Source organism: Poecilia reticulata, linkage group LG9 (assembly GCF_000633615.1).
Source record: "Poecilia reticulata strain Guanapo linkage group LG9, Guppy_female_1.0+MT, whole genome shotgun sequence".
NCBI lineage: Eukaryota > Metazoa > Chordata > Actinopteri > Cyprinodontiformes > Poeciliidae > Poecilia > Poecilia reticulata.
In genome coordinates this window covers 11,535,752-11,563,025 of record NC_024339.1, presented here as the reverse complement: position 1 = coordinate 11,563,025, position 27,274 = coordinate 11,535,752, and the positions used below count along the sequence as shown (strand labels likewise).

General features: G+C 36.9%; 1 protein-coding gene across 1 annotated transcript in view; it reads right to left on the bottom strand.

The window, feature by feature from the left end:
* Nucleotides 1-747: 747 nt before the first annotated feature.
* Nucleotides 748-27,274, bottom strand: part of cabp7a (calcium binding protein 7a) — a 28,133-nt gene continuing 1,606 nt past the window's right edge. The window contains exons 2-5 of the mRNA XM_008417898.2: nt 9,324-9,467; nt 7,624-7,736; nt 4,593-4,743; nt 748-3,391 (exon numbers count right to left, since the gene is read on the bottom strand). Of these exons, the coding sequence (XP_008416120.1) occupies nt 3,261-3,391; nt 4,593-4,743; nt 7,624-7,736; nt 9,324-9,467 (539 nt within the window). The 3' untranslated portion in view covers nt 748-3,260. The remainder of the gene's footprint in view (nt 3,392-4,592; nt 4,744-7,623; nt 7,737-9,323; nt 9,468-27,274) is intronic.

Below are 27,274 nucleotides of genomic sequence, written 5' to 3'. Positions count from 1 at the left end.
TTATGCAAATGTGTGAGATGTTATTGTTTAGGAGCAATGTTTTGAACCAATAGTTTCAGATGGAGTTTTAAAACATCAACGTTGTTTAAAAAAGATAAATTAAAATAAAATTTTCATTAGCTTTGAAATGAGCAGAAAACCTGTTGAAACAGGTAGTTATTTTACCTGATGAGAAATAAACCATTGATTTCCAACAACAAAACATGTTTTATTTTAACACTTGACATGTAGTTCACATTCTATAAACATCATTTGCCCGTTATGCTGCATATAGATCTCCAGAGATTTGAGTCTTTTAATAAAAGTAGTTTCACATAAAGATCCATGTTTATATGTTTGTGCTACATTCCTTTAAGTGGAAAAAAAAAGGTATTACCAAATTGAATTCTTAGTTATTTTGTTGTTCATTTTGCCTAAAAATGAGTTAAATTTATATTCAAATTTGAAATCTTTTTTAAAGTACTGTTGTACTTTTCTTGTACTGTATTTTGGGCCTTTAAAACTGTTCGCAGCGGGAAAAAAGAGATGTAAGAGGCAATTTATGTGGGATAAATATAACAGATGAGACCAAAAGCACTCCTAAGATTTCTGAAAAAAAAGGGGGGGAAAAGTAACCCATAAATTCAGTGAACCCTAAAAAATCCATTACTTTTCATAGATTTCAATTTGATATGTCAGGGGTGTCAGTCAATACGGTGAAACTGATCCAGGGTGTCTCATAGAATCATCTAAAAGTCTGCAACTGAGCATTTGGCAAATTGAAATTTATTTCACATATGCCTCACATAGACACGGTTGCTGTATGGGTTATTCATACAAAATACCACCCAACAGACAGAACATCTGAGTCAATGAACAGATATTATGCACTCAATAAACATTTTTGCAATACTCAAGGACACGTATCAAAAGTACAGTACAGTGGAGAGAAAGTGTAGCAGGCCAGTAACAAGTTTGGATAGGGTTTTTTTTATTGTTACTCTCTGTTAATGTAAAATAAATAATTTTCTATAATTAGCTCTGTTGATTAGTGATACATAGAACAGATTTCTATGTGTATGTACAATGCCAGTGTTAACAAAAATAAGGCAACAGATCAAATGTTTAAAACTCCAAGAAAATGACCCCTTCCTAAAAAACACAGACCTATTATTTGCCCTCAGTTAATACCCGTTCTATCACATTCTTATCAAAAATAAATACATCCATGATAAAGTTTGTTAATGATAACACTCTTTCCAAGAAATGGATGAACAATAAAGACTGTGAGTTGTGTGTTGAAACACACTTTAAAGTGCTGAATGAGAACAAACGTACATATTGTAAGTGATCTAGATTTTTTTTTTTTTCTGAGCATGTTCCTTATAAAGTTGCTTTTTCTTGTTTTGTTCGCTTCACCAGTATGTCATACAGCTCTGTAGAGACTGGTTAACGAGTCATTCATTGGATTCAGGCGTGTTGGAGGAGGGATTTATCTAAAGTCGCAGGATGGCAGCTGTGGAGGACTGAGCTGGCCACTCCTGCTCCCACTGCGTCAGTACAGGCAAGAGAATAGTCTAATTTTGTCGCTGTCCATGGAGTGGCCACTCAGCAATCCTAATGAAGTGTAATCACTGGATGCAAATAATTCAGATTTTTGCATTATGGAGTCAAAAATGGAGGAGAGAGTGGAAATCTTTCATTTCCTGGTTCTTTTAAGCCTTTTTTGTGATTTGTTATCTAAATTAAGGTAGAACAAAATATTTCCTTGCAAAAGGAAAAATGCAGAACATCTTGATTTAAACATTGAATCTCCACGAGTCTATATGCCATGTGGCTTCTCAGCAATTTAAGATGTATGTCCTGCAATTGACAATAGGACTAACAGACATCATCAAATTCATGCACATGAATCCAAATCTACACTAAATTCTAATGCATGTGGTGCTATTTTTTTATGTTATTGCATTATTTTACACCTTGTTTTGCTTATTTCAAACCCATTCTCATTCAAATTAATTATTTATTATTTTGCCAAACCTCAGTTTTTCAACAGTTTTCTACTACAGGTAGATCCAGTGACAGCTGAAGAACTGCTTGTTCACAGCAGTTCACAACATTTATTTTACGTAGTTATTGCTGTATACAGACAGAAAAAATGAATAAGTACATTCGTTCATATTTGAATCCTAAGCACACGCCAGATTGGCTTAAAATGCACAACAGCTGACATAACTTTAAGACATTTGCTGCCTTGTGGTGGAGAAAGATGACTGAGAGCCAGGCAAGGCAAAAACATTAGTAGCTAAGTTATTCCAAAATATTTTTTTGCCTTTTGAAAAAGCAACCAGTTTTTGTCTTGAAGTTGAATTTACTTTTAATTTTATCTACCCAGATCTTTTACCACACATCTTGCTCACAGTTTTTACCTTAATAAAAACAACACAGTGATGATGATTCATACATTAAGAACTTTTACAAATGTATCAAGACAACTGTTTAAATCCATGCATTTCATGCATAGATGTAGTTTTCCTTTGAGGCCTCCAAATCAGAGAGTGCGAAGAGTTTTCTGCGTGTCCCATCCCTCTTTGACTTGTCACTTTTCTGTCACATTCTGTCTTGTTGAGATCTTCACCTGCTGATCTCAGCTCTGATGAGCTTAAATTGAACCCCAGCAGACTGTAAATGAATGAAACCATACACACAACCAACCAACTAAAAGCAAACCCTTTCCGTGATCTTTGACTCTTGACAAATGATTCTCAATCCCTACTGTTTTTGAACAATGCCGTACCTACCAGCACATCTTAATCCTGTTGAGCCTCTGTAACACAATTCTGCAAACATTCCAAAGGTTTCTCTTAGATAATGTTTTTTTTTTTCCCTTCATGCCAAGCGACATGGTACACTAGACAAATACAAAACAGGACAGCCAAGACAGTTGAAAAGTGCACACAACTCTGAATGTAACTCTGCTCAATGCAAGCAGCTGATGAGTAGTCAAGGTTTTGTGAAGTTTGATATGTATTGTCAATAGTACACACTGGTCTTTTTGAATATGTGATCCTTGTGTCTTTGAAAGGATATGTTCGTCTGTAACTAAGACAAATCCAAGCATTAGGTGTCCTTAGTTAATCTGCAGTCATCTGTTACCATCTTTTGCAGTTCTGGGATGTCCATTTTATAGTCTTTTAACTGTCTCTTCAGTTGTTTTATTTTTCTCTTTTTTTTATGGTAGCCATGAGGTGGAGATCAAGGCCACTAGAGTCTCACAGGCTTTACTTCATGCCACTTCGCAGCACTTGATTGGCTGCAATGAGCATGACGCTGATGATGAAAGCGATGGCAAAGGCGCATATGAGGCTCTTGCGCACACAGGTTTGCTTGACTTGCTGTGTTGGGCTGGAGCCTATAAATAAAAAAACAGAAGGAAAGATAGAAGGAAGACAAATAAAGATTTTGGAGGCCCACTGAGTCCAGCGTCATTCAATGCCTGAAAGCTATCTGATAGTTATTTCCGTAAGAACAATCTGATTGAAAACACAATGTTGTGGGATCAACACTGCCACAATGATTTGTTTTCACACCTGTATGCTGCATAATTTCACCTAGACTGAAATGCAAATCAGAGATTTGGGATAACAAACAAATGGAATAGGAGGCATTAGGTGAGTTGAGAGACTCGGTCTTCTGTAAGGATCTGCAAGTGTAACATCACTCCTTTTTCCATGCTTTATCGACCAAAAGTGTTTGTTTGTTTTTTTCAGTAAAGATTTGTACTAAGATAGAATAAGTAGGAATTCCTGCAATAAATTCCCAAAGAAGAAAAAAAATTACTTCTCTGAGGTTTTATATCCTCATTTGTTTTACTTAATTTGTGATGACAGGATGTCATTCATCTTCTTTTGTTTGAATTTTCTCCAACCTTTTCTGTTCCACCTGCCTCTGATTCTGCTCCTGGCAGGTTATGTCCAATGTTTCCACCGAACTCCAACAGATGGGATTCACCCTGCAGATTGCATTTACTTACTTATTTATTTGGAGATGTCAATAACTTGGCAGTCATTAAAGAGGAGGACTAAAATGAAACTGTGACAAAAATTCTCAAATTGATATTACGAAACATATTGAACATTGACTGACTGAAGCTCTTTAGGACATCCTGAAGATGAAGAATTTGGAGTAATTTGTGAAAATGGAAGAAACAACAAAGTGAGCAGCACATTTTTAACGCAGAGCTGAAATCTCAGTAAAGTTAGAATGTTAGTTCTCTTTTATAATACCATCTATTAATTACTATTAGAAATCCAATAGCATCAAAGTTATTACCATCAATCATTTGATAATGAAATGTTATAGATCTAAAAAGTAAAAAAAAGAGCAATTTGTCCATGTCTGTATTCAAATCAGGCTTGTTTTGTAAAATATCTCCATATTTTCTTGGCCAAGTCAGTTTTTGCTGCATTTTAAAACAAATTCACATTGCAGAATATTTGTTGAACTTATACAAATAAGTATAAGTAATATTTATGGACAAAAATATTATGCATTTGTTTTAGAGAAGTAAAAACACTAAAGAGACAGGATTCGCAAAGAGGTTTGCTACTTACTGTCTATATCGACCTGGCAGTCCTCTGGGTTCTCTATGTGGTTCTCTTCGGTCATAATGATGTTCTCAATGTCTTTCATGGAAAGGTGATCACAGAAGGTGTCGTACAAAAGCCTCTTCAGCTCCTCAACTGTCAGCTTCTGCATGTCACACTGGAGATACACACACATGCAAAATTGCTATGACACAGCAAACAAAAGCCCACTTACAACTGTATGCACAAGGCAAACAAACACAGATGGTCTTAATGATGCAGCTTTGACTTTAATACAAAATAACGAACACAGAGTTAGGTGATATTAGTTTTTAACACATTATTTTGTAAGTAAACTTATCTTTTTTCATTTCCAATGTCATTTTCTGTTTATTTCAATTAAACGTTTTCTGCCAGTTACAAAGGGCTGCACAGTGGTGCAGTTGGTAGAGCTGTTGCCTTGCAGCAAGAAGGTTCTGGGTTCAATTCCCGGCCCTGGTCTTTCTGCATGGAGTTTGCATGTTCTCCCTGTGCAAGCGTGGGTTTTCTCCGGGTACTCCGATTTCCTCCCACAGTCCAAAAAAAAACATGACTGTCAGGTTAATTGGCCTCTTCAAATTGCCCCTAGGTGTGAGTGTGTGTGTGTGCATGATTGTTTGTCCTGTGTGTCTCTGTGTTGTCCTGCGACAGACTGGCAACCTGTCCAGGGTGTACCCAGCCTCTCGCCCGGTACGCTAGCTGGAGATCGGCACCAGCAACCCTCCCGACCCCCCTGAGGGACAAGGGTGTAAAGAAAATGGATGGATGCCAGTTACAAAAAGGCAGATGAACAAAAGTAGAGAAGATGTACTCCTCCACATGTACTGCTCTCTGTCTGCTCTATAGTGAGATTCACTCACCTTGACAAGTGAAATGTTTGAAAAGTTTGCAATAGGAGTGCACTCCAACCTATGTTATGATTAATACTGATGATATTTTTTTATTACATGACACCTTTAAGTGTGTTGTAACTTTATACATTGATCCTTCAAGCCCAGATGGTCAGGTGAGCTTTACAAATGAACACCAAGATAACGGTTACCTAGTTTGCCTTTTCTGCAACACAATGATCATTTCACATTCTTCATCCCAATAGACACACACACTATACTAAATGGGGGAACATTGTAGGTGACACACTTCATTTACTGACATGAAGAGTTGGTGTTTTGCAAATTATGCTTCGATTGCACCTTTTTTAAACCAAGATAAAGCACAGATGCAGTGGTCACATAAATAGGTAGCAATAGGTAAGGACTAGATAGAGACACAGACACAAACTACCATTGGCACAAAAACTCATTAGTGAGTGCACTTTTCAGTCCCCAATTAACCTGAAATCCACATAGGCTGGGGAAAAATGCAAACTCCAGATGGAAAACCCCCAGCTGAAATGAGAGATAACGATCCTAATGAGTTTGCCACACGCAGCCAAATATATTCATGTCTCAAGAAAACAAGTATTCTTATCTGAAGATGAAATATTCAAATCAGAACTGCTAAAAAACAAACTGTGTATTCACTAGACTTTTCATCCTCGGTTATCATGAAAATATTTTTTATGCTTAATTAACTGACCGCCACATGAATGGTTTATTATTGAAATTCTCTTTTTAAAAATTCTGAAATAGGTTGCAATACAATTAAAATAAAAAATATATATATATATATATATATACGCCACAGTTAAGCTGTGAAATTTGCTGCAGTTTAGTGCTTTGAACATGCATCTTTGAATAAAAGTTAACAACCACTGAAAGAAAGTGAAAACAAATCCTGTTTTCCCAGTGATGATAAGCTCTTGCAGTTGAATCGTGAGTTTCAAATTTATCTATTTACAGCTCAATATCGAGGAAGAGCTCCCCTGCCTTCAAGTTAATTTGGTGTCACGCTGTTAGAAAATTGAAGCAACATTATTTTTTTAATTGAAAGGAAACTGTTTCCAACATACAAGTGCCTCCTAATGTAATGGAGACAGTCAGTAAACGAAACACATTATATGGATTAATTACACACACACTGATGTTTTCATGCCTTTCTTTCTTGCTTACAACTGATGGAAATATGGCATTTGAGTTCTTATAAGATTAGAATACATCATTTCAATGAGAAATCTGGGCTTAATAAAAAATACCTGCTGAAAGGTTATTTCTGAAAAGAACTTGTAATCTGACAAACGTGGCTCATCTCAAGTCAGACTGACATGTACCTGTATGTAAGTACTAAAATACTCATCATGGTTGCCAGGATGTGTCTGTGAGTGCATGAATAAAGAAAACAGAAAGCAGAGCTAAAACTGCAGCTGTGATAAATAAATGTTACGATACTGCCAGTCCTCAAATGTGACAAACAGAAATTATTATCCCAAAATAAAATAATTCCCATTGAATAATACACAAATATGTTATTTTTTTCTAAACTTAATAAATAATGATCTACTATTACAACTAAAAACAACATTTTTCCTATCGGGCATCTGCAGCTGTTTGGACAGGGTTTGTGTTTTACTTATTTTCAGCTCAGCCTGAGCCAAGCTCGGCGGTGTGACTGGAGGCTCAGTGTGAACAATCCAGCAGCAGACGATGGAAACTACCACACGGCTTACGTAATGTTCTGTTCGGCTACATGCGGCCCTTTCTGTTCTTCCTTCTCTTCTCTCCAAGCAGAGTTTTATTATCAGGCAGTGGATGAACCAAATATTCAGAGACCTCCATTATTCGCTCCGTTTCAACAGGAGCAGTTATCACCACACTAATTTCCATTCCAGTGTCAACCTGAGAAGATGATTACCTAATATGATGTCTTTAAATAATTTAATAATTACTTTGCTATGATGATCAAAGCAGTAACACTGTCATGACAATGTAGTCATCCTATTAATGCCCCAGAGAACATGACAATTAGAGGCACTTTTTGTCTGACATTAAATGGCTCTTTGCTGGGAAATGTGCAACACCTGAGACTCTTCTGTCAACCCCTCTGCCTCTTGAGGAGAAAATAATGTCTGAATAATAAGTACCTTCCAAAAAACTGAGTCAAAGTCAGTGCCGTTGAACTTGTCTGGCATCCCGGCCGCTGTCAGCTTTGGACCCAAAAGAGTAACAAACTCCTCAAAGTCCACCTGGCCGTCGCCTGCAAAAAAAAAAAAAAACACAGGAATTATTCTACAGTTAGGCAATTCGTGGGTGAAAAGAGGATTTTAATACGTTTTCTTGAAATGTATTTGTGTTTCTGAACCAGACATTATTAAAATCTATAGAAAGATAAATCAAAAGGATCATGTCCTTTCCTGTCCATTAAGTCATCCTTAATACAAAGGGAAAGAAACAATGAGATTGTAGGTATGATTGTGTATTTTTCACATGAATACTAAAATAAATACTCTAGTTATGGAACAGGAACAGGAAATGCTAATCAATGGACAAAATACTAAAATATTGGTTTTAATCTATCCAAGGTCTACTCAATGAATATATGAAAACACAAACAAATTGAACGAAGATTCTAACACTACGTGTATGCTTCAAACTACAAGTGAAAAGGGAAAAGTTTGATAATTGTATACCAGAATAATCAGCCAGATATACTGCTTCTCAGCATTTCGGAGCTGTTCAACATCTAATTAAACTGAAAATTAACTGTGGAGCTTCGTCAACCCAAGAAGTCCATTTTAGACTTCTTTCGCTGAGATTAAGCGATTTTGGCTTCAACTCTATTGAAACATAAGAATTAGACCTGATTCCAGTTTAAGTAAAATAAGATTGAAGATTCATTTGTATCTTGTAAGTCTAGACAAATGGCTTTTATGTACAGTTGTTAAGTTCTGATACCATTTTGAGAGGGAGAGTAAAAGGAAGTTGACCAGCATTTGGAACCAGCTTTGATCTGCTTTCTGCACCAGAACAGTTACACCTTACTGGGTCAGCTGCTTACTTCCTCACAGCAGACTTATCTTCAGTTCAAGCTGTCAAATACATCTGTCTCGCTCTGGGCTCGCTGGTGTTTCTGCTCCATCAACGTGACCTGTCTGCTGTGGACAGGTGGCTCTGTTCTCTGCTGGCACTAAATTTTGGACGTTTTTGTGGTTTTTCACTTAGGATTCAGAACAAAGTGATTCACTTAATAAGATACCAAGTGGCACTGAGCATGAGTGTGTGACTGGGTGTGGGGGACAACATTTTACAAACTTAAACAACTCAGAGAAAAGTGAACCAAGTTTGACCTGGCCTGTTTTTAAGGATGGCTTTTTGGTGGGTTTACTGGCTCTTTCTGAGTCAGAGTAAGAATCCAGGTTGGAGGCGATGTCAGGAAACCAATCAGCCAGTCAGAGGTTTGGGTTAAGTTGAGGGCGATGCCACAAGGTACATAAATAATATAATTGTTGAATAAAACAAGTTATTGTCAACTAATTGAATAAAATAGAGATTTGTGATCTAAGTTTAATACATTTGTCAATATTTTTATTTAGACTTATTTATTTAAACTTTTCTGAATTTTTCACACACAGCGATTTTATTAACAACCATTCGGACATGCACTTATTTTGACCAAAGTCTCTGCTATGGTCATAAATGTTGATTACAAAGGAATGTTTCAGCTGGGCTCAATGGATCCAGCAAGGACAGTTTGAATGGACCTTGAGGAAAGCAATTTAAGCAGCTAAAAAACTCAAATTGGAGGTGGTTTTCTGAAACAGAAAAAAGGAAGCAAGAATCTTACCATCCATGTCAAGTCTCTGGATGATGACTTCCAGCTCCACCTCATTTGGCATGTAGCCCAGAGAACGCATGGCCATTCCCAGCTCTTGCTTCGAGATAAACCCATTTCCATCACGATCAAAAACCTTGAAGGCCTCGCGGATTTCTGCAGAGAAGACGAGTACACATACAAGCTGAGGTTTTGGTACGAATCAGGATATGAAAGGGGAAAAGCCTCCACAGACCCATTTGTTATGCTGCATCAATGCCTGAGTCATAGTTATTTGAGGGGATTGGCAGCTTAAGAGAACAGATTCTATTAGTTAACTGAAAAGAGCAAAAATAAAACGAATACCCCTGAACAACACGGAAATCAGAGCAACATTTTGGGGGCAGAGCTCTCTGCCTTGGGTCGTGGATTTTACAGGGATGAATCAAACCTCTCGCATGTCTTCTAGGTTGCCAAAATCCGAAGTGCAAGAACCAAAAATAGCTTAGAAGGAATAGGATTTGCTTCTATAAATGAAAGGAAAAGTGCAGCCTCCCTGTAGATGCGTTTCCTAGTCCCCAAGCAATGCATTTGTAAATTTACACTCAAAATGTTTCACAAATCAACTACTGATCGAACAAGTTGTACATGTTTGCAAACTGTTCCATATCTTTGTGCATATACCAAACACAATTCTGACTATATTTTATTATAGAGTCATGATCTGGTCATGTGACAAATTTCCCCGCATGTCCAAAGACTTTATGGTAACTTTGGTCATGTGATGATGAATCTGTGTGTGCCGCAGAACACACAGATTCTGGGAAGTAAATAGGGAAGTGATGTCAGAGCATCTTTCATTTTCTTGCGGCATTGTGTTAATGGAACTTTTCTACATTGGTTCATTGTATATGAAACTGGTTTCTCTTTCAAAGACCCTGCAATCTTGTTAAAGAGGATGGCATTGTGAACTCTAAAAAAGCAAAGAGATGTGAAATAAAGATGCGGCTGCATCTACCAGAAAACGAGCAGTGGCTGTAGGTGTGTTAACGAGCCACATACCTACAACCACTTAAATAGAAACAGCAGTGGTTTAGCAGCAAATGTTTTCCATGACCATCTCAGGTCACAGACAGAGAAAACCTGTGAGAGGAGCGAAAAACAAGAGATGATTTTAGAAGACCCCTGACTCTGGAGGATGTAGAGAAACTATGCAAACAGAAATGATCAAAGATTTGTCTCTGCAAGCGCCGTCCTTGTAAAATGTCACAGAAGAAGACTGCTGTATTTGGCCAAAGGGGACGGAGAGGAACCATTAAAGGCAGGTACGCCAAAGGAAATGCAACACCAGTGGTTTTGTAAAAAAATACTTAAAAAGTTACATTTTTCACTTACCAAATGAAAGTACTAGTGGCAAAATTATAACAAATGGACTGAAGATAATTTCTCTGAGTGGGTGCCAATAGATATTGAGGGTATTGTGTTACGCAATGAAAGATGTATTCTATACAGTCACTGTTGTAACATCCATATAGTTTGGCATAAGTCTAGATTCAGGGCTTTCATAAGGTAACATTGGTGCAAAAAAAATTGCTTCCTCATGAAAAAAAAAACGGTTGAGTGGGTTTTGAGAAAATAAGAAAGCCAAACATCAAATGGTTGCTAAATAATGTATAACCTGCTGAAGGTACGCAGCTGATAAGAGCGGTCGTCTAGGTAAACTGAATTAAAATTCCGCTTGAAATTATCTCTGCCTCTGAGTTTGCTAAGAAAAAACTATTAAGTAAGTGAAGGGTAACTCTAAAGAAACTTGATCAATTCACTGCAAAGCCAGAAAATCTTGTAAATGAAAACTGCTGCACTGGTGAATTTATCGCGTGTCAGAACTGCAACAAATGGATAAGCCTCAAGCCAAAAAAAATAAACAATAAAACACAACATGACAGTTTGACAAACATTTCAGCTGAAAAACGAAACATGGAATATCAATGATGGCAGGAAACAGTGTCTCATTCAATGCATGATGTTGCAGAAGAACTCCAGGAAATGGTTTTTCGCAATCAAGTACATGTCCATGGAACAGACATTATGCCATTGGGACAAGCATCCCTGGCAATCATGTATTACAATGGATTACATCTGGGCATGCAATTTATAAAGCAAATCGAAGTGACAGTTGGAGCAGCTGTTTTTCCCATTGCTTTTTGCTACAAGATGTCTTCCTGCAGGTACAGTTTAAATCATTGAATGCCTCCAGCAATGTTCTTTTTTTTTTTTTTTCAATTTTATGGGTGGATCTTATTGTTTACAGAATAACAATATTGCAGCATCCACCTGAGATCCTTCGTTTACTTTAGGATGATGGGTTTTCATGTAGTTGAGTAGGAGGCTACCAGACTCTTACTATCAAAAAGGTTAGTCCGTCTTCTCAAGAAAGCAGCATATTCTTAATGGTGAGTGTTACTCAGTCAATTGCATGTATAAAAAAAACAAAGATGCTTAAGGTCTTAAAAGAATTGCTTAGGGAGGTGCTTCCTAGTCTAGCAATCATTACAGAATATAAATCCCCCTTCTGCAAAGGCCAGAAATACAATAAACCTCCTATCAACTCCAGAAACATGAGCAAAACAAATAAATTACCTAAATCTCTTGCGTCTACTTAAAACTACATCACACACACACTCCTGCTGAAAGAAAGTAAATATTCTCTGAGGTAAGCAGACCAAGTGAAATCTCTGCAAAAGTAATTTGCCAACAAAAAGAAAATACAAATTCTTTCCACATCCTACCAAAATAATTCTAAATATCCTCATATTATCCCACTTCTACTTAATTATGAGCCCTAATTGAACTGGAATCATATGCAAATCCCTAACAGTGACTCAATCTTAATTAAAAACCTGCTTCTGCCGGAACATTTATCCCAGTGAATAGCTGTAATATTGGTCTTCGTTTGCACAGATAACTTGAATTGTTCTATTTAAAAGACAATTAATTCTTACAGTTTTTTTTAAATCCTAGTTAAGACTCAAGTGTTGAATGAATGACATAAGAATTTTCTTATCTAATGCAGACATTCTGCCTATAGACTGCCTATCACTCTAAGTTTCTGAAGGTTATAAATTCAAATACTGTATTATTTGTCACTAGGCCTGATTAAACACAAAAATGTAACAATTATCTTTTGATATTTCAACTTTTATCAACAATCACATCTTAATGATTTAACATTTTAATAAAATCTGCCAAAAACTGTTAAGAGCTTATTTAAAATACTTTAAAAATTAATTATCATATTTATATAAAAATATACTTTGATGTTCAAAAAACAATAATACAAAAATTAATGCTCCTCAACATAGAATTTGTGATTGAAGCAGACAACCAGCTTTTTATTTTGGCTTAATAATGACATATTTAACATTTGTTTATCTGTTTGTTCTTCTCTATATAATTCACAAGATAGGGTTTGGGAGGTTTTCTTCTCTTCACTCTCAGTTTGATGATTTGAAAGTCTGTCCATGTTCTACAGTGAAAAGACAATTTGTTTCATTTGTTTATTAGCTTTGCTCAAGATATTACTCTGCTTGGAATAATTCTGAAATTGAAATTATAGCTTGAACAAAACTAAAAGAAAGGCAGCTGTAACAAATTAGAGTATTTTTTAGGTTGGTTCAAAGAACATTTTTTAATGTACATTTTAACAGTTCTTGTCGAGTCTAAACAGCAAACATGTCCGAAAGTTTGTTTTGAACTACAACATGATATGCGAGCGTCAGTGTAGTGAGTAATGTGTCTATCTATTGTCTTCCGTTTATGACGGAAACTGACACCAGACAGACACATACCTGCAGTTTTTGTTAAAACTCCATAAGTTTTATATTGAAAGAAATTGATTTGGGAAAATATTTATTTTGCCTGATTTTGTTATGTTCCAATTGTGTTATTTATATGAAGTATTTTCATTTTGATCTTTAAAATACTAATTGACTGATGTTGTGATCTCAGTGCTTGTGGAGCCTTTATACCAAATACTTTTTCTTTTTTCTTACTGGAGTAATTTCTTGAAAAGCTAGTTTTTACGTCTACTTCAGTAAAAATAAGTTGAAGTAGTGCCACTCTTACTTGAGCAAAATTTTTAGGTACTCTCCCCACCTCTGCTCCCAGGATTCCCTCAGTAATTCATTGAGGGAAAAAAAATGTTTTCCCACTGCTTCATGGCCAAGATGAAAGCCACACCGCTCCTCTTGAATGAGAAGTTCAACAACCAATCGAAGCCTCTGAGAGTAAGAAATGGGAGGCTGAGAAGTGGAGCACACTCTCTGGGACCACCATCACTCCAACCTGGTTGCCCCAGTCCTCAAAGTGACATTAAAGAGGTGTGTCAACCATGGCAGCCTCACAGTGTCCACAGCTTTCAGCATAAATCTTATCTTAATGACCTGGAGAGAAGAGTGCATAACACATAAAGCACACAGTTTTCAATAAATTTAAAAGCCTTTTTTACGATTTCAATTTAAACCTTTCTATCATTTGATGTATGCTTTGCATTGTTGCGTAGCACTTTGCATTAGTTGCATTTCCATTACAAAATGTTGTCAATAATTGTAAAAATACAATTTTGCCATTAAAATACATGCTTTGCCATGATCCTCAAACTACTTCCAGTCATTGTTTGCACTGGTGGCAACATCTGCCACCGGTTGTTGATCATGTGACTTGTGTGATGCAAAAAAAAAAAAATGTTTCAGTTGCAGTTTTGCCAAATAAACCACCTTATCCTAGCACCAAAACTTTTTATCAAAAAACAAGAGTTTTTACAATATTGCTAATTTATTTTCGAAATTGCACAATTTTATGGTCGATGGAAACACAGCTGCTGGTATGGAGGACATACAAGAACTGCTTCCACTAGTTGCTTCCACTAGTTGTCCCATACAGTCATTCACTCTGTGTAAGGCAGAGACAGAAAATATATGTGTTGTTATAGATCTTGCATGAGTGTAGCTAAACATTTGTGTCAAACCACCAAAGCTAATACAAAATTTAGCAAATCTGTTCCATGTTGAAGGAATAAACCAGCAGGGGAATTTTTGGTTATTTTTCAAATGAAAGCAAGAATAAAAATGTATCTTAATATCTCTTACTATGCTATTTTTTACCTTTACTGAAAGATTCATCTCATTCTCACCATCATCATCATCTAACTTCATTTCTGCATGTTTTTGGGGAGGTTTTTTTGATTGCTGCTGTTGCATCTTTTGAGACAGCAGCACCTCCCGGAAGGTGTGAATATGGTTGGAAGTGTGTGGTATTTGCTTTGATGTTTTGAAGAGCTTTTTGGCCTTCGGAGATACTAAGCCGCCTGGTCCCCTGTGGTGTGATTCAATGAAGGATGATGAACCCAAGTTGAGATTGAGATCCGAGAGCCAAGCGTCTAAAGCTGAACTCCCACATAGAATAGTGCAGTACACACCACATATGTGGCATATATATCACTGAGGAGCACGAGACAGATCATCACTTTCCATACCGTACACAGTAAAAGGAGCTAAAACTGAGATGATTCATGCAAACATAAAGGATCTTTACATAAAGGTGCTTCTGAATAATGAAATAGATTTTTCCAAGCTGTGCTCTATCTTCCGTTTTGGACACTTCTGTCTGCTGGGAAACTGTCAAGATAACACGATTCACCCTGATGACAGTGTCAGTTATAACATCATTTTTTTCTGTATTAAATTTTATTATTGTTTTCAGCCAATATTCTAATTTTCCGAGAATCATACCTTTTTGTTTTTCACTAGCTAGAATTCATTATCATTAGAAATAACAAAGATAAATAACTGAAATCAATTACTCTGTGTAAGTAATACATATACAATTGATTTATTTTTTTAATTGAATTACTGAGTTAATGACGCATGCAGATGCACAAATGAAAAACATTCTTGCACATAAGATATTTACCTTTTTGAATTATGCCTTGAGCAGAGCATCAATACCTTTTACGTTTAATGCTTTACTGCTGCTAAAAATAACAGTAAAAGGGGGAAAAAAAGCCAATTACATGTTGTGCACTGTGAGCATAACAACCCAATGCCAGGGTTTTTGTGAAAGTGAAGTATCCATGAACGTAATCCAGAGCTTCTTTTTTGCAAGAGCCATAGATCCTCTTTGCTTCAGTCAGGCCTACATCTGCTCAGGGCTGCTTTGGATCAGTAATTGCAGCACACCCACTCTTTATGTAAGACCTTATCAGGATGAGAAAAACACCGCGGTGCTGTTTGTGTGAACCTAGGGCGACTATTTTTAAACACCCATAGGAACCTCGGTTCATTTTTTTTTTTTCTTTTGCGAGATACAGGCCTGCTCAAACACCCAGAAGACTTTCTATTACCATAATAGGCCTCTAACAAGTCCCTGGAGAATACAAAAGGAGTATACGGCAAGTTTTTAAGTTGACTGAATGCTGAGGGAAAATCCCATTTGACTGTTTGGGTGGCATGAAGTTTTAGGGATATTAACTTTGCTAGTGCAGCGCTGATATAAGCAAAGAAAGAAATAGGAGGAGGAGGGGAAAGGTAAAGGTGGATGAGATGTTTTATAATTTAAAAAAATAATAAATTTTCCGAGTTAACTTTTTAAACCCCACTTGACCTTGGATGATGGAAAAAGGTAAATGGCTGTGAAATTTTCGCTGATTTTTGTTCTTTCTCTTTATTTCCCAGGAGGGAAAGAGTATCATTGATCTGTCTCCAATTTATTTCTTTTTTTATTCTTTTTAAAGTTGCAAGTTTTTATCATCACAGCACAAAACCAAGCTGAGCCAGGCCAATACCCACAAGGCAAAAAAAAACAAACAGTGAGAAGCACCTCAAGCAAAGGTTGGATGTGAGCGATCAAAAGCATTTGCTATGCTTCGCGAATTATTCATCAATGTCTTAGCAGTTTCGTCAACTTAATGGTGTCATCTCATTTATAGATGAGTGTTTTACGCTCCTGGTATTGTCTGGTCTATTGCGGACTGGGCTACATTGTTTATCAAAGGAAGGAAATATTAGCTGCAGGGGAAAAAAGCCCTTCACGTTCCAGAACTCATCATAGTTGATTTCACAGGTAATAAAGTCTGCTGGAGTCACTCCTTCATGGCAATCGATCAGAATGGGAATAAATTACTTTGATTCAACCTACCCGACAGTTGCAATCATCACATTTCACAATATTCTACGCTAATCTGCACCTCGTGTGTTTTCTATCAAGACCTATTTTGTCGAGGTTAGATGTCAGTGAAGTCAGAGAAAAAGATTAACTAAGAATTTGTGAGAAGACTGCGTTTGCTGACGTGATTAAAATGTCAAGTAATTTACCTGTAAGAATTTAGCAACGCCATATTTTCATTCTAATTTTGATAAAGCATGTATTATTGCTGTAAAGACACAATTATTTTGCTTGATGTATATAGTAAAGGGACATAGCTTTACTATATGATGTGCAAATTCAATCAAACTGGGTTCAACTGTAACAATCTTCTTCTCCTTTTCTCAAAATTGAAACCAAACAGGTTAATAGTCCAGTTGTAATCCGCAGGACTAAAACGTTGCAAAAAGGACGTTTTGTATTTGATCAATTATTTCTTTGTTGTAGCACAGCTTCCAGGAGATAAAATTCATTATGTTGAAAGCCTGTTTATTTCTATTAAATGGTGCCACATTTATGAAGCAGAGTTAAGTAATTTGGGTAGAAACGTCTCCAATCCTCCACTAGGAATTCATATCTGCTTATTTTGCCAATGACTCTTATTTGATGTCAGTTGTTGAAAAGGATTCTTGAAGTTTGAAGAAACAAGACATATTGGAAATGTAGTTAATTATTTATTTGAACAGTGGCATCATTTGAAGAGACATAAACTGGTTTCTAATGGTATAAGTTTCTTCCTGCTTCAAAGCTCAATATGGCTTTGGTCCCACTAAAGGTAGTGACCAAGAAGCAGCTTATCACTGCGTTTCATTAAACCAGCTGCCAGTTCATAATGCACAGCCTTTGTTTGTGAACATGGTTCCAGTCGCTCAATGAAAAAAACTGTGTTGAAAACATTGTTATCAGTTTTTTGTGGACTTCAGCTGCACCATAAACCTTTAGGGTTAAGTTGTTCTTCACACTTCATGATGAAAAATGTCAACACCAACTGGAGAGTCAAAGTTGACTCATTTCTGTTTTACCTTTGCTCTCCTTCAAAAGGTAGCCACAGAGCCACAGTGAGAGCAAGAAATGAAACAGTAAAATGACTTTGCTTTACCAATGATACAGCAGAAAGCATTGACAGCAGCTACTTAGATCGCTGGCTACAAGGAGAGCAACACCACTTTATGATCCTCCATTATCCTCCAGCCTGAGAAATACATTTTTCACATGAATCTTAAGCAGAGCGGAGCATGCTAAGAATCACATAGAGGAACTGAATTTAATTTTGAAGCTTTAAATGCATATCAGATTAACTTTAAAGATGTGATCATGACACAGAGCTCACCCACAGTGTTGTTGGTGTGGTGCAAACACCCAGCACATATTTCACACATGTTGCTAAGGTGGATCCTCCACCACCTATCTTTGTTTCCACAATCGCAGCTGCCTATAAAGCAAACACAGCCCTCTGATCTTGCTGGGTTGATCTGGGTGATGTGAATGACTAAAACAATCTGTAAAGGATGAGAGACTGATGTGAAATTAACAACTGGATGCAATCAACCTTCCAGTGTTGCCACAGACTTGCTCAGGAGGAGGTACTGGTGCAAAACAATGAGTAGAACGATTGGCTTCTGCAGTAGCCCAGGAAGTAATAGTACATTTATAAACATGATTTTAATCATACATAAAAATTACTTGGAATATACTGGATGCATTTCATGCCTTATGGTATGCACTGGGAAGCCCGGTGCACCAACACTGAGCTGCTGTTAAAATCACAATGAGAAGAAAGTCATAAAGTCTGGAGGAGATTCATGCAAAGCAGCAAAACAAAATCACTCCTTGAAGTTTGGGGAAGAGCAGCAGAGAGTGTGGAGAAAAGACTGGCTTGTTTTTAGAGTTAATGGGTGAAAACTATGATTTCCATGTTTTGTAATGTAGACCCAACGTGGAGCATAGTGGCTCATACAAATGAAATAAGCAGAAGAATACAAGATGGAAAAATCTAATTTTCTTCACAAATTGTACTGAAATGCAAAAATATTCACATTATCCTTTAAACAGATTGCCAACATTTTTTGTGCATTTTGTTCCCGCAGCATAGTTTAAAGCATCACTTTCTGACAAGCAAGAAAATACAGGAAACTGTTTGAAAGACAGACTCTGCCACTGATTGTTGTTAAGATGGTTGAAAAGTCATGTCTGTCTGCTGAAGCAAATTATAATCTGAGCCAAATAATCACTCGTTTAAAACAGTTTTATGCCTCACTGAACTTTTTCAATATTATGCAGCTAGTATTGATATTTGTGCTATTTGACTATGCTGTGTGTTGACAGGCATTCACTTAGGCATAACAAACAGACGATGCACTTTGGCTACGAAGGCTTACAAGCTTCCCTGCAAATCTCCAGGAAAAACATTTCAGAAATCTACAAAACAGAATCTTCAAAACAACATAAAAAACAACTTGGTTATAAAATGACATATTTGACTTAGAAGCTAATGTCCCTTCAACACTTACTTTGCAATTATCGATAGCATTTCAGACACCCTAACGAGGGTTTTTTTCTGAAAATTTCTGAAAACTTTGGGGAATTCACAAACCAAGCTCAGATTCAGGAGGAGCAGCATGGTTTTCACTCTGAAGCAGTGGATCATATATTTATGCCTTGTAAAATTGCAGAAGGAAGTTGATAAAAGATCTCAAAAGGCATCATGCTATGATTTAGAAACAGGAGAAGCAAAGCCACTGACATGTATCAACCTGAAACGGATTACAAAGCCATTTTGGAGGCTTTGGGTTTCCAGCAAAAAGTAGATAAGTGTTTTTTACATTAAATTGTCTTTAGTGTAAAAAACTATTTTTTTAAAATAAATGTTACATTGTGTAGCTTTAAAGATTTCTGTAGAAACATCTGACAGAAATAGAAATAAAGCATGAATGAAAATCTGTTTAAAATAGTGTTCAGGCCAGAATATCCATCAATGTTCAATGTTAGCAGTTCAAATATGTTTCGGAAATAAAACAGATGTTTTACAATTAATTTATACACTTTGGCGTTCTTTAGATATGTACATAAATGAGTACTAATACAAACACCATTCAAATGGTATAAAACTCTTTGTATGCTTCTCACAAGAGGTTTTCACAACCTGTGGCCCACCAGCTGAGGTGCCGGGTCACATCAACCTCTGAGAGACGGCTCATTTCTACTCACATCTTTATCACCATCTATGTCAAGTGGAGATTTTTCATATACCAAATCCAGGCAGGTGACACATTCAAGAAATCCATTTTGAAATTCATCCCCTCCTGCCTGCCTGTCTGTTCGTCTGTCTGGCAGGTTGTGTAAGGCAGCCATGCATCATGGAGAGCGGGAATAGTGTTGGACGGAGCCGCATGAAGGAGGAGACGGGAAAGTAAGATTTATTTTCCTTATAACCATCAGTGCAACGCATTCGCAATGTCACAAATGTACTTTTTGTTACTATTTAGTTACATTTATGAAGTTGACTTTGTTCACTTTTTTTTTTTTTTAGCAATATTCAGGAACATAATATTCTGTAATCCACAAATAACTAAAAACCCTGGACAATTTGCAAGCTACTTAGTGTAGAGGAGCCCTAATCTTTTGTTTCTTTACAGATATATGCATTAGACATACTCTTAATTAGCTAACAACAAAAACTGGTTAAATTGCAGAATATACAGTGCTTTGTAATCTATTCAAATCCCTGAACTTTCTCAGATTTTGTCACGTTACAACCACCTTCAAACAGGTGGAATCTCTACCAGACATTCTCCAAATGTCTGTGTGAACATGCATTTATCTGAGCCATTCCACTGTAGCTCCATATTTTGTTTATTCTCCTTGATGGAAGGATGAATTTCCACCAAGTCTCATTTTCTTCACCATCTCATATGTTCTCTTTTAAGATTTTCTGAAATTTGAGTCCGTTCTGTTTTCATCTTTTCTTCAACTCTAAATAAATGCCTTGTTCTATGGATTCCCTTTACGATAATGCTGTCATGATCCTGTGTCAGAACTGGATGTGGGGTGTTAGGTTTGATGCAAAGCATTAGTTTTCTGTCAGAAGTAACCTTTATGAATGCCAAAGAAATTCAAATGTATTCTTTTTTTGAGCAGGCATGACTACAGGTTCTGTTCCAGGTTAGATTTTTTTTTCCTCTGCGTAATTTGGGGCAAACTGTAAACATGACTGTCATGACTTTCTTCAGCAAAGATTTTGCTTATATTACATTTGCATTACACAAAACCGATTCTTCCTTTTTAACTGTGAGTTTCTGCAACTCTTGCAAAGGATTTTACTTGGTGGTCACTAACTTATATTTTCACTTTTTGCCATAATAAAATGTATGGATGTTTGTGTCAGTGATTGTGAAATATGAACAAGTTCAACAGGTGTGAATGCTTTTAGTGGGTGCTACATTTAAAGCTTCAAAAATAAAAGACATAATTAATTTTAAAGTTAAAGTCTCATGTTGCTGGTCATTTAAAAGACATTCATTTCAAATTGTGTTTCTTTTTTTGAAGGTTCAATTTTCCTCTGCGATATTTGAAACCTCTTGTTGGAATGAGAGTTAGAATCAACGCTAATAGAAGTCAATAGCTGAGCTGAACACTCGAGAAGTGTATGTGTTTGACTTCAGTAAACACATCTGCTTCATTTCCATGTGAAAACGAAAACAAGCCAGGATATCGTCTTCCCTCCTGTTCGGTCATTTTATCATGTGTGTTTGTGTGTCTCACTCTTTAGACACCATAAGCTTGAAATAGTTTCGCCTGACCCCCTCCGATGTGAGCCCACACAAACCGCCCACTGATTCTACACACTATACGCTGTGTCCATAATTCCTGTCTCTCCTAGCAAACGTAGACATCTTAAAATATCTTCATTTGTATTCGTGTAAGTGTTTCATGAGGAATGGAAGTCAACCCTGCAGCTCGGGGCAAAGGAATGAGTCAATGTTGCTGCTGCAGATACTGTAGGAGTCTAGCAGTAGCATCAACAATGCCTCACAGGCAGTTTATGCCATTAGAAACTCTGTGGGGTTTTTTTCTAAAAGCTGTCAGTCAATGCTATTTGCATTTGTAAAACTGATGTTAAGGAAACAGCTGAAGCTCTGTTTAATGCTTCAGATGTTTACTACTGAAAACAAAACTGTTTCCTGGAATAAAAGTGGCTTTGGACCTCTGAGCAGCTTGAGGAAACATTTTTTGGGAGGTTTTATGAGTCAAAAAGACAAATAACCACAATCCAAAAGAGCCAGTTTTGTTTTTTGTCTTTCTAAATTTGCATGAGGTGATAAATGCTCTAATTATATATTCAGTGCAATTACTCATAGTGCTCATCATTTAGTGTTATTTCTGGTATTTCATAGTAGTCTGAAATACATAAGCCTTGCAAAACCATTTCAATTCCTTCCTCTATGTTTTATCACAATACAAACATCTTTGATTTGTACAATATTTTATCTGGATTTTATTTGATATACTAACATGAAGCAGAGGGAAAATAAATGTTACCATTTTCCCTTTTCCTTAACATAACCGAGTATAGTTTTGCCTGCATTTGTATTTCCTTAAGCCAATATTTTGTAAAAACACCTTTGGTAATAATCATAGTGGTCAGTCTGAAGAGTTTGCCTCTACTAGATTTGCACATCTAGAGAGGGGATTTTTGTTCTTTTTGTCATTGTGTATTTATTGAGTACTTCATTATTTTTTAAGAACAGCTTTCCAATATAATTTCAATATCTAAAAAAAATATGCATTGATCATAACTTTTCTCATGCATTTCCATGTTTGGACTTCTTGTCCTGCTGTTCATCATCCTGTAAGCTCAGACCAGCTTCCCTGTCCCTGCTGAAGAAAAGCATCGCCACAACATGATGACTCCATCACCATGTCTCTCTCTGATGCATTCAGGATGATGTAAGAAATGTGTTTTCAGCCATGCATTGTGGTTTGCATGAAGGCCTTGTGAACTTTTTATGTCTTTCTTTCAGCAGTGGCTTTGTTCATACCACCCTAACTCTAACTCTTGTCATTAGTGAGTGACCAATAGGGAATGAATTTGCCTAGCTACGCTGTGTACGCATTCTCCGACCTGAGATATGGAACGCTGCAGCTTCTCCAAAATTACCATGAACCTCTCATTATCTCTCTAATCACTGATATCCTTGCCAGGGCAGTCAGTTTATACTCACAGCCAACTGAAAGTAGGTTTGTGGGAATACTTTTCCTTTCTTCCTTGCACTTTACTTTGATGTAATTATTTTAGGCCATGCTATTTTGTTCCCTAGGTGAATAAATATAAAATTTAGACTTAGTATTTGCCAAAATTACCTAAATATTATCAGTCAGAGCAGTGATTGCAAAGCTAAAGGCAGTTATGACTGTGAGCAGGGATTGTAAAAAAAGGTAAGACAAATATCTGTTGGAAATAATCAATAATCCTCCCTAACAACTATTAGGTTTAGGAGGCATCGCCAAAGAGGAGAATTGTTTGATCTACCATCACATCATCACACAAGTGGGGTTTGCTAAGCACGTCTCAAACTTCAATTAGGACTGTGTGTTTTGGACAGAGGAAGCAAAGTTTGAGCTTTTCAGAAACAAACATTCCAGGTGGGTTAGGATGAAAATCAGGATATGTTGAAAAAACACCTCAAGACAGACAATTGTTAAAAATAACAGAGAGTCTCTTTCAGTAGGACGGCATTCTCAAACATATTGCCAAATCAACAGAGACAGGATTACTTAGACACAAAATGTACCTTTTTTCATAATATAGAATGACATAGAAAACCCAATGGATGAAATAAAGAGAAGATCGCCAAGATGACCCAGAATTCTGGATGGGAGGAATAAAGAGGAATCCCTCTTCCTGTAAGCTCCTGTGTTATTACATGTTATATAAAAAAGACTAAAACTGTCCTCACAGCAAAAGGGGGTTGTACAAAGATAAATGTTATCAAATTAAAGGGTGGATTTTTATATATTTTTCTTTGAGAAATTATGCTTCTGCAAAGAAAAAATAATGTTGGCTTTTTACGAATCTTTTTTTCAGAAGTACTATTAATATTTAGAGGCCAGTGTACTCGGGTTTTTATGCACTGACATACAAATCTAACCCTACATAGCTCGATTGCTTTTTTAAGCAGTTCACCTATGTATGTCAACTGAATTTAATTCCTCCAATGTAACAATTTAATATTTGCTCATTAATAAATAGATTTTTTTCACTCTCATGCCAAACTAATGAAGGTGTTTTTGAGGTTTTTGGGACATTTCCCTAGAGAGTCTGTCAGCAACAGAAGAAATCTGGCTATAATAAAAAAAAATCATGGTATGAAAATAATAAAAAACAGAACTAAATGTTTCCCATTAGCTTTGAGGAAAATGTTTTAGTGATGAATTAGAGAACATTAACAAACGGCTGAAGTACGTAAAAGTCATCAAGCAGGCCAAAGGAAAAAAAAAGATTTAGCCTAAATCAATAGCATAATATAACAGTGGATATTCCTGGGGCTGAGCCTACAGCCAGCAGTTTTCTATTAATCTAAATATGAGATATTGACCATCTTTGTATCCTCAACTTTGTTGCAGGGATACAAAGATGGTCAATATCTCATATTTAGGTGAGTAGAAAACTGCGGGCAACTTCCATGATTCTCATTTTGGGAAATGATGCAAAAGCTTTAGGTTCAGCCCTGGAGTATTTTGAATCTTCTTCCAATAGGGCTGTTGTTAGGCAGTGTGGAAATGGGCTACCCACTTAATTCCACCTGCAGCGATATTGACACCAAGCTTGTGTGTGTGTGTGTGTGTGTGTGTGCGTGCGTGCGTGCGTGCGTGCGTGCGTGCGTGCGTGCTTGCGTGCGTGCGTGCGTGCGTGCGTGTGTGAGTTTGTGTGTGTGTGAGTCCATGTGTGGCTAGTGGAGGAGGCCTAAACTATATTGAGCTGCAGTAATATGATCAACTGTTTTTTCCATCTTGTGTGGGAGGGGAAATTGAGAATATGGAGTCCAATTCAATTTATGCTCACAACATTGTGCATTAAGATACTTGCCACCTCCTTCCACATTCTGCCCACCCATCCTCCAAAGACACACACACACACCCACATGCATGCATGCACACATGCATGTATGTACAATGTTAAAAATCCATGCAGAGATTCTAAAAAGCTTTGTGTAAATCAAAGCTTTGACAGTCTTCACAACCTCAAAGTACAGAGCCACTGGTCCGTTCCCAAGGTGTCCATTGCGGTAATTGAAAATCAAATCCTCGGTTTCAGCTTTTGGTCCCCGTGCATGCACGTGCACACACACTCACATATTCACTAATGCGCAATTTCTTTCTGTGACAAAGCCCCGCGTCCCTGACGGCCGAGCTGATGTATGTGACACCTCTGTCTCCCGGCCAATTCTCGTCCGTCTCTCCGGAGACGAGAGCAATGACGAGACACTGTCGCTCAAGCAGCAAGTTTTCTCATCAATAAGTCATTTGTGAAACAAAACCACCGTCAAAATTCAATCAAAGGTACTAAATGTTGCTCAGTGCACTTACGAGTTCAAGACTTATCGATGTTTAAAGAGTGGGCAGTCAGGAAGCCTTGACCTAATTGATTTTGCCGGCTCTCTCAGCCTTTCTTCATTGACTCCCCGTTAAATCTAACATAAATTGTAAAATTATTTCTCTGACATAACAAGCTCTGAACATAACAATTCCCTAAACCAGATTGCTGGTTTAGGGAATGTTCCTTGAATTTCTAAAACAAAATGCTTACATGATTCACATAAACATGTAAGAAGGTCAAAAATGCCTCTATCTTAACAAGTTTCTAATAAAAAGAAGCAACTGGTCCATTTAAATGGACCCATTGTCTGGATCGTTGTGGCAGCTGTGAAAGTTCACATAAACTCAGGTCTAGACAAGCAGGCAAATTCTAGCCTGCTGTAAGACATTGTTTAAAAGTCAAACAAATCAAAAAGTGTGCATTTTTTTCACATTTTCCCCAAATTGATGCGAGTACTACTTTTCCACTGTGAAAGCATCCTAAATGCAGTTTTAATACAAAGTGTTGTATTGCTAAATGTACTTGTGCCATGCAGTATAAAAGACTCAATGAGACGTCTTGTCTGTAACTCTTTCATCTGTCTTTGAAGAGTTACAAAGATAATGGTGGTAAAAGCAGCATTTTGTCTTGGTAAGCTAAATGCTAAAAAGTTTTACGACACAACTCTTGATCGATAAGAAGGAATGTATGCATCTGCTAGGCCCCGAATAACAAATCCGATGTTTTTACTCTACTTTTTCCCCATCCTACTCCACAAACCCTCAGTCACACTGCCCAGTGAAGTCAGTGACCGTGTGGGGAAAGCCTTCCTCTTCCACAGCCTCTGAGACTTCTCTCCCATAGAATCGCTAATGATCTCCAACAACTGAAACAGCAACAACCTCTGCTCCCATGTGCTGCCTGCAAAGCATCCCGGTGCTTCCCCTGTCGCACCACCAGTGTGACTTGAGCTGCAAAGCCCAAATGGCTCTGTTTGTCTTGTGACAGCATGTGTGCAGCAGGCATAAGTAGATTTGATTAATTAGCGTTTAAATGAAGTGTTGCCTGTTTATTGCACTCCAAGCTTGATTGTAAATTAAATTGGAATGGCGGGAGGGAAAACAGAGATCCACTTTCGCAACAACCTTGGCTTCTCCTGCAGCAAATATCAATGACAGCAACAGAGGATAGCCATGTTTATGGTCTGTAGAGAGTCATTTAAGATGTTGTTTGTGAACAACTTAACCACTACAATGCCAATCGTAATCTTTACATCTTTCAGTATTTTGCTGAAAGAAAACAATGAAAAATGAAAATTGTTGATGTCCCACCTCCTGTGAGGTGAAAGTTTATGTTTGTTAGTATCATGTGGAAGAGCAACATTACAATTTCATGGATTTCCTTGAAAAATCTGCACTACCATCCAAAGAAAAGGTGTGCTTTTCATATACATTTCTGTCAGTGCTTCAATGGGAACGGATCTGTTTTCAAGCAGAAGCACACAGTGACGTCTCAATCTGCCAATTAAGGCATTCAGAAATGTCAAAATAGCTTTTTTGCTCTGCACTGCAGTTTCCAGTAGACACACAAAGTGATTTCTGAAAATGTAAACCAATGCATTCAAATCATTTTGTCCACATGGAACAAAGTATGGACAGTAAGGTAAAAATACAGAGGGAATCCATAAGCTGTTCTTTTCTCAGCATAACCAGTTATAAATAGTTCATGTATAATTTTTAATGATTACATTTTAATTGTCTTCTAGTGAAAAACACTTCTATTTTTCTACATGTGACAGCCATTTCATGTAAGTTTATGCTGAGTTCCAAAACATCATTGTTCTTAATGAGCTGCTGACTGGATGATCATCAAACACAGCAACAATGTGAAAGATGGGAGCAGAGCGGGCCATTACGTATGAAAGCTGAGACCTAAAGTCAGGGTTATTCCACCATAAAAATATTCATTTTTTAACTGCTAGTTTTAGACTTAAAAATAAGAAATTATATCAGTGGTTCATAGAACAGAACCAGTGTTTATTTTACTTAAATAAATCTTATAAACAGTGAATCACAAGAAGTAAAAATTAAGCTTTTTTTTTTCCAAACAGCTGTATTTGTGTCAACTGCACCTGTTTTAAACTGATACTTTAAATGAGAGTTGATGATATTGATGTTTCAGCTTTAGTACAAAAGTTTCACATCATATA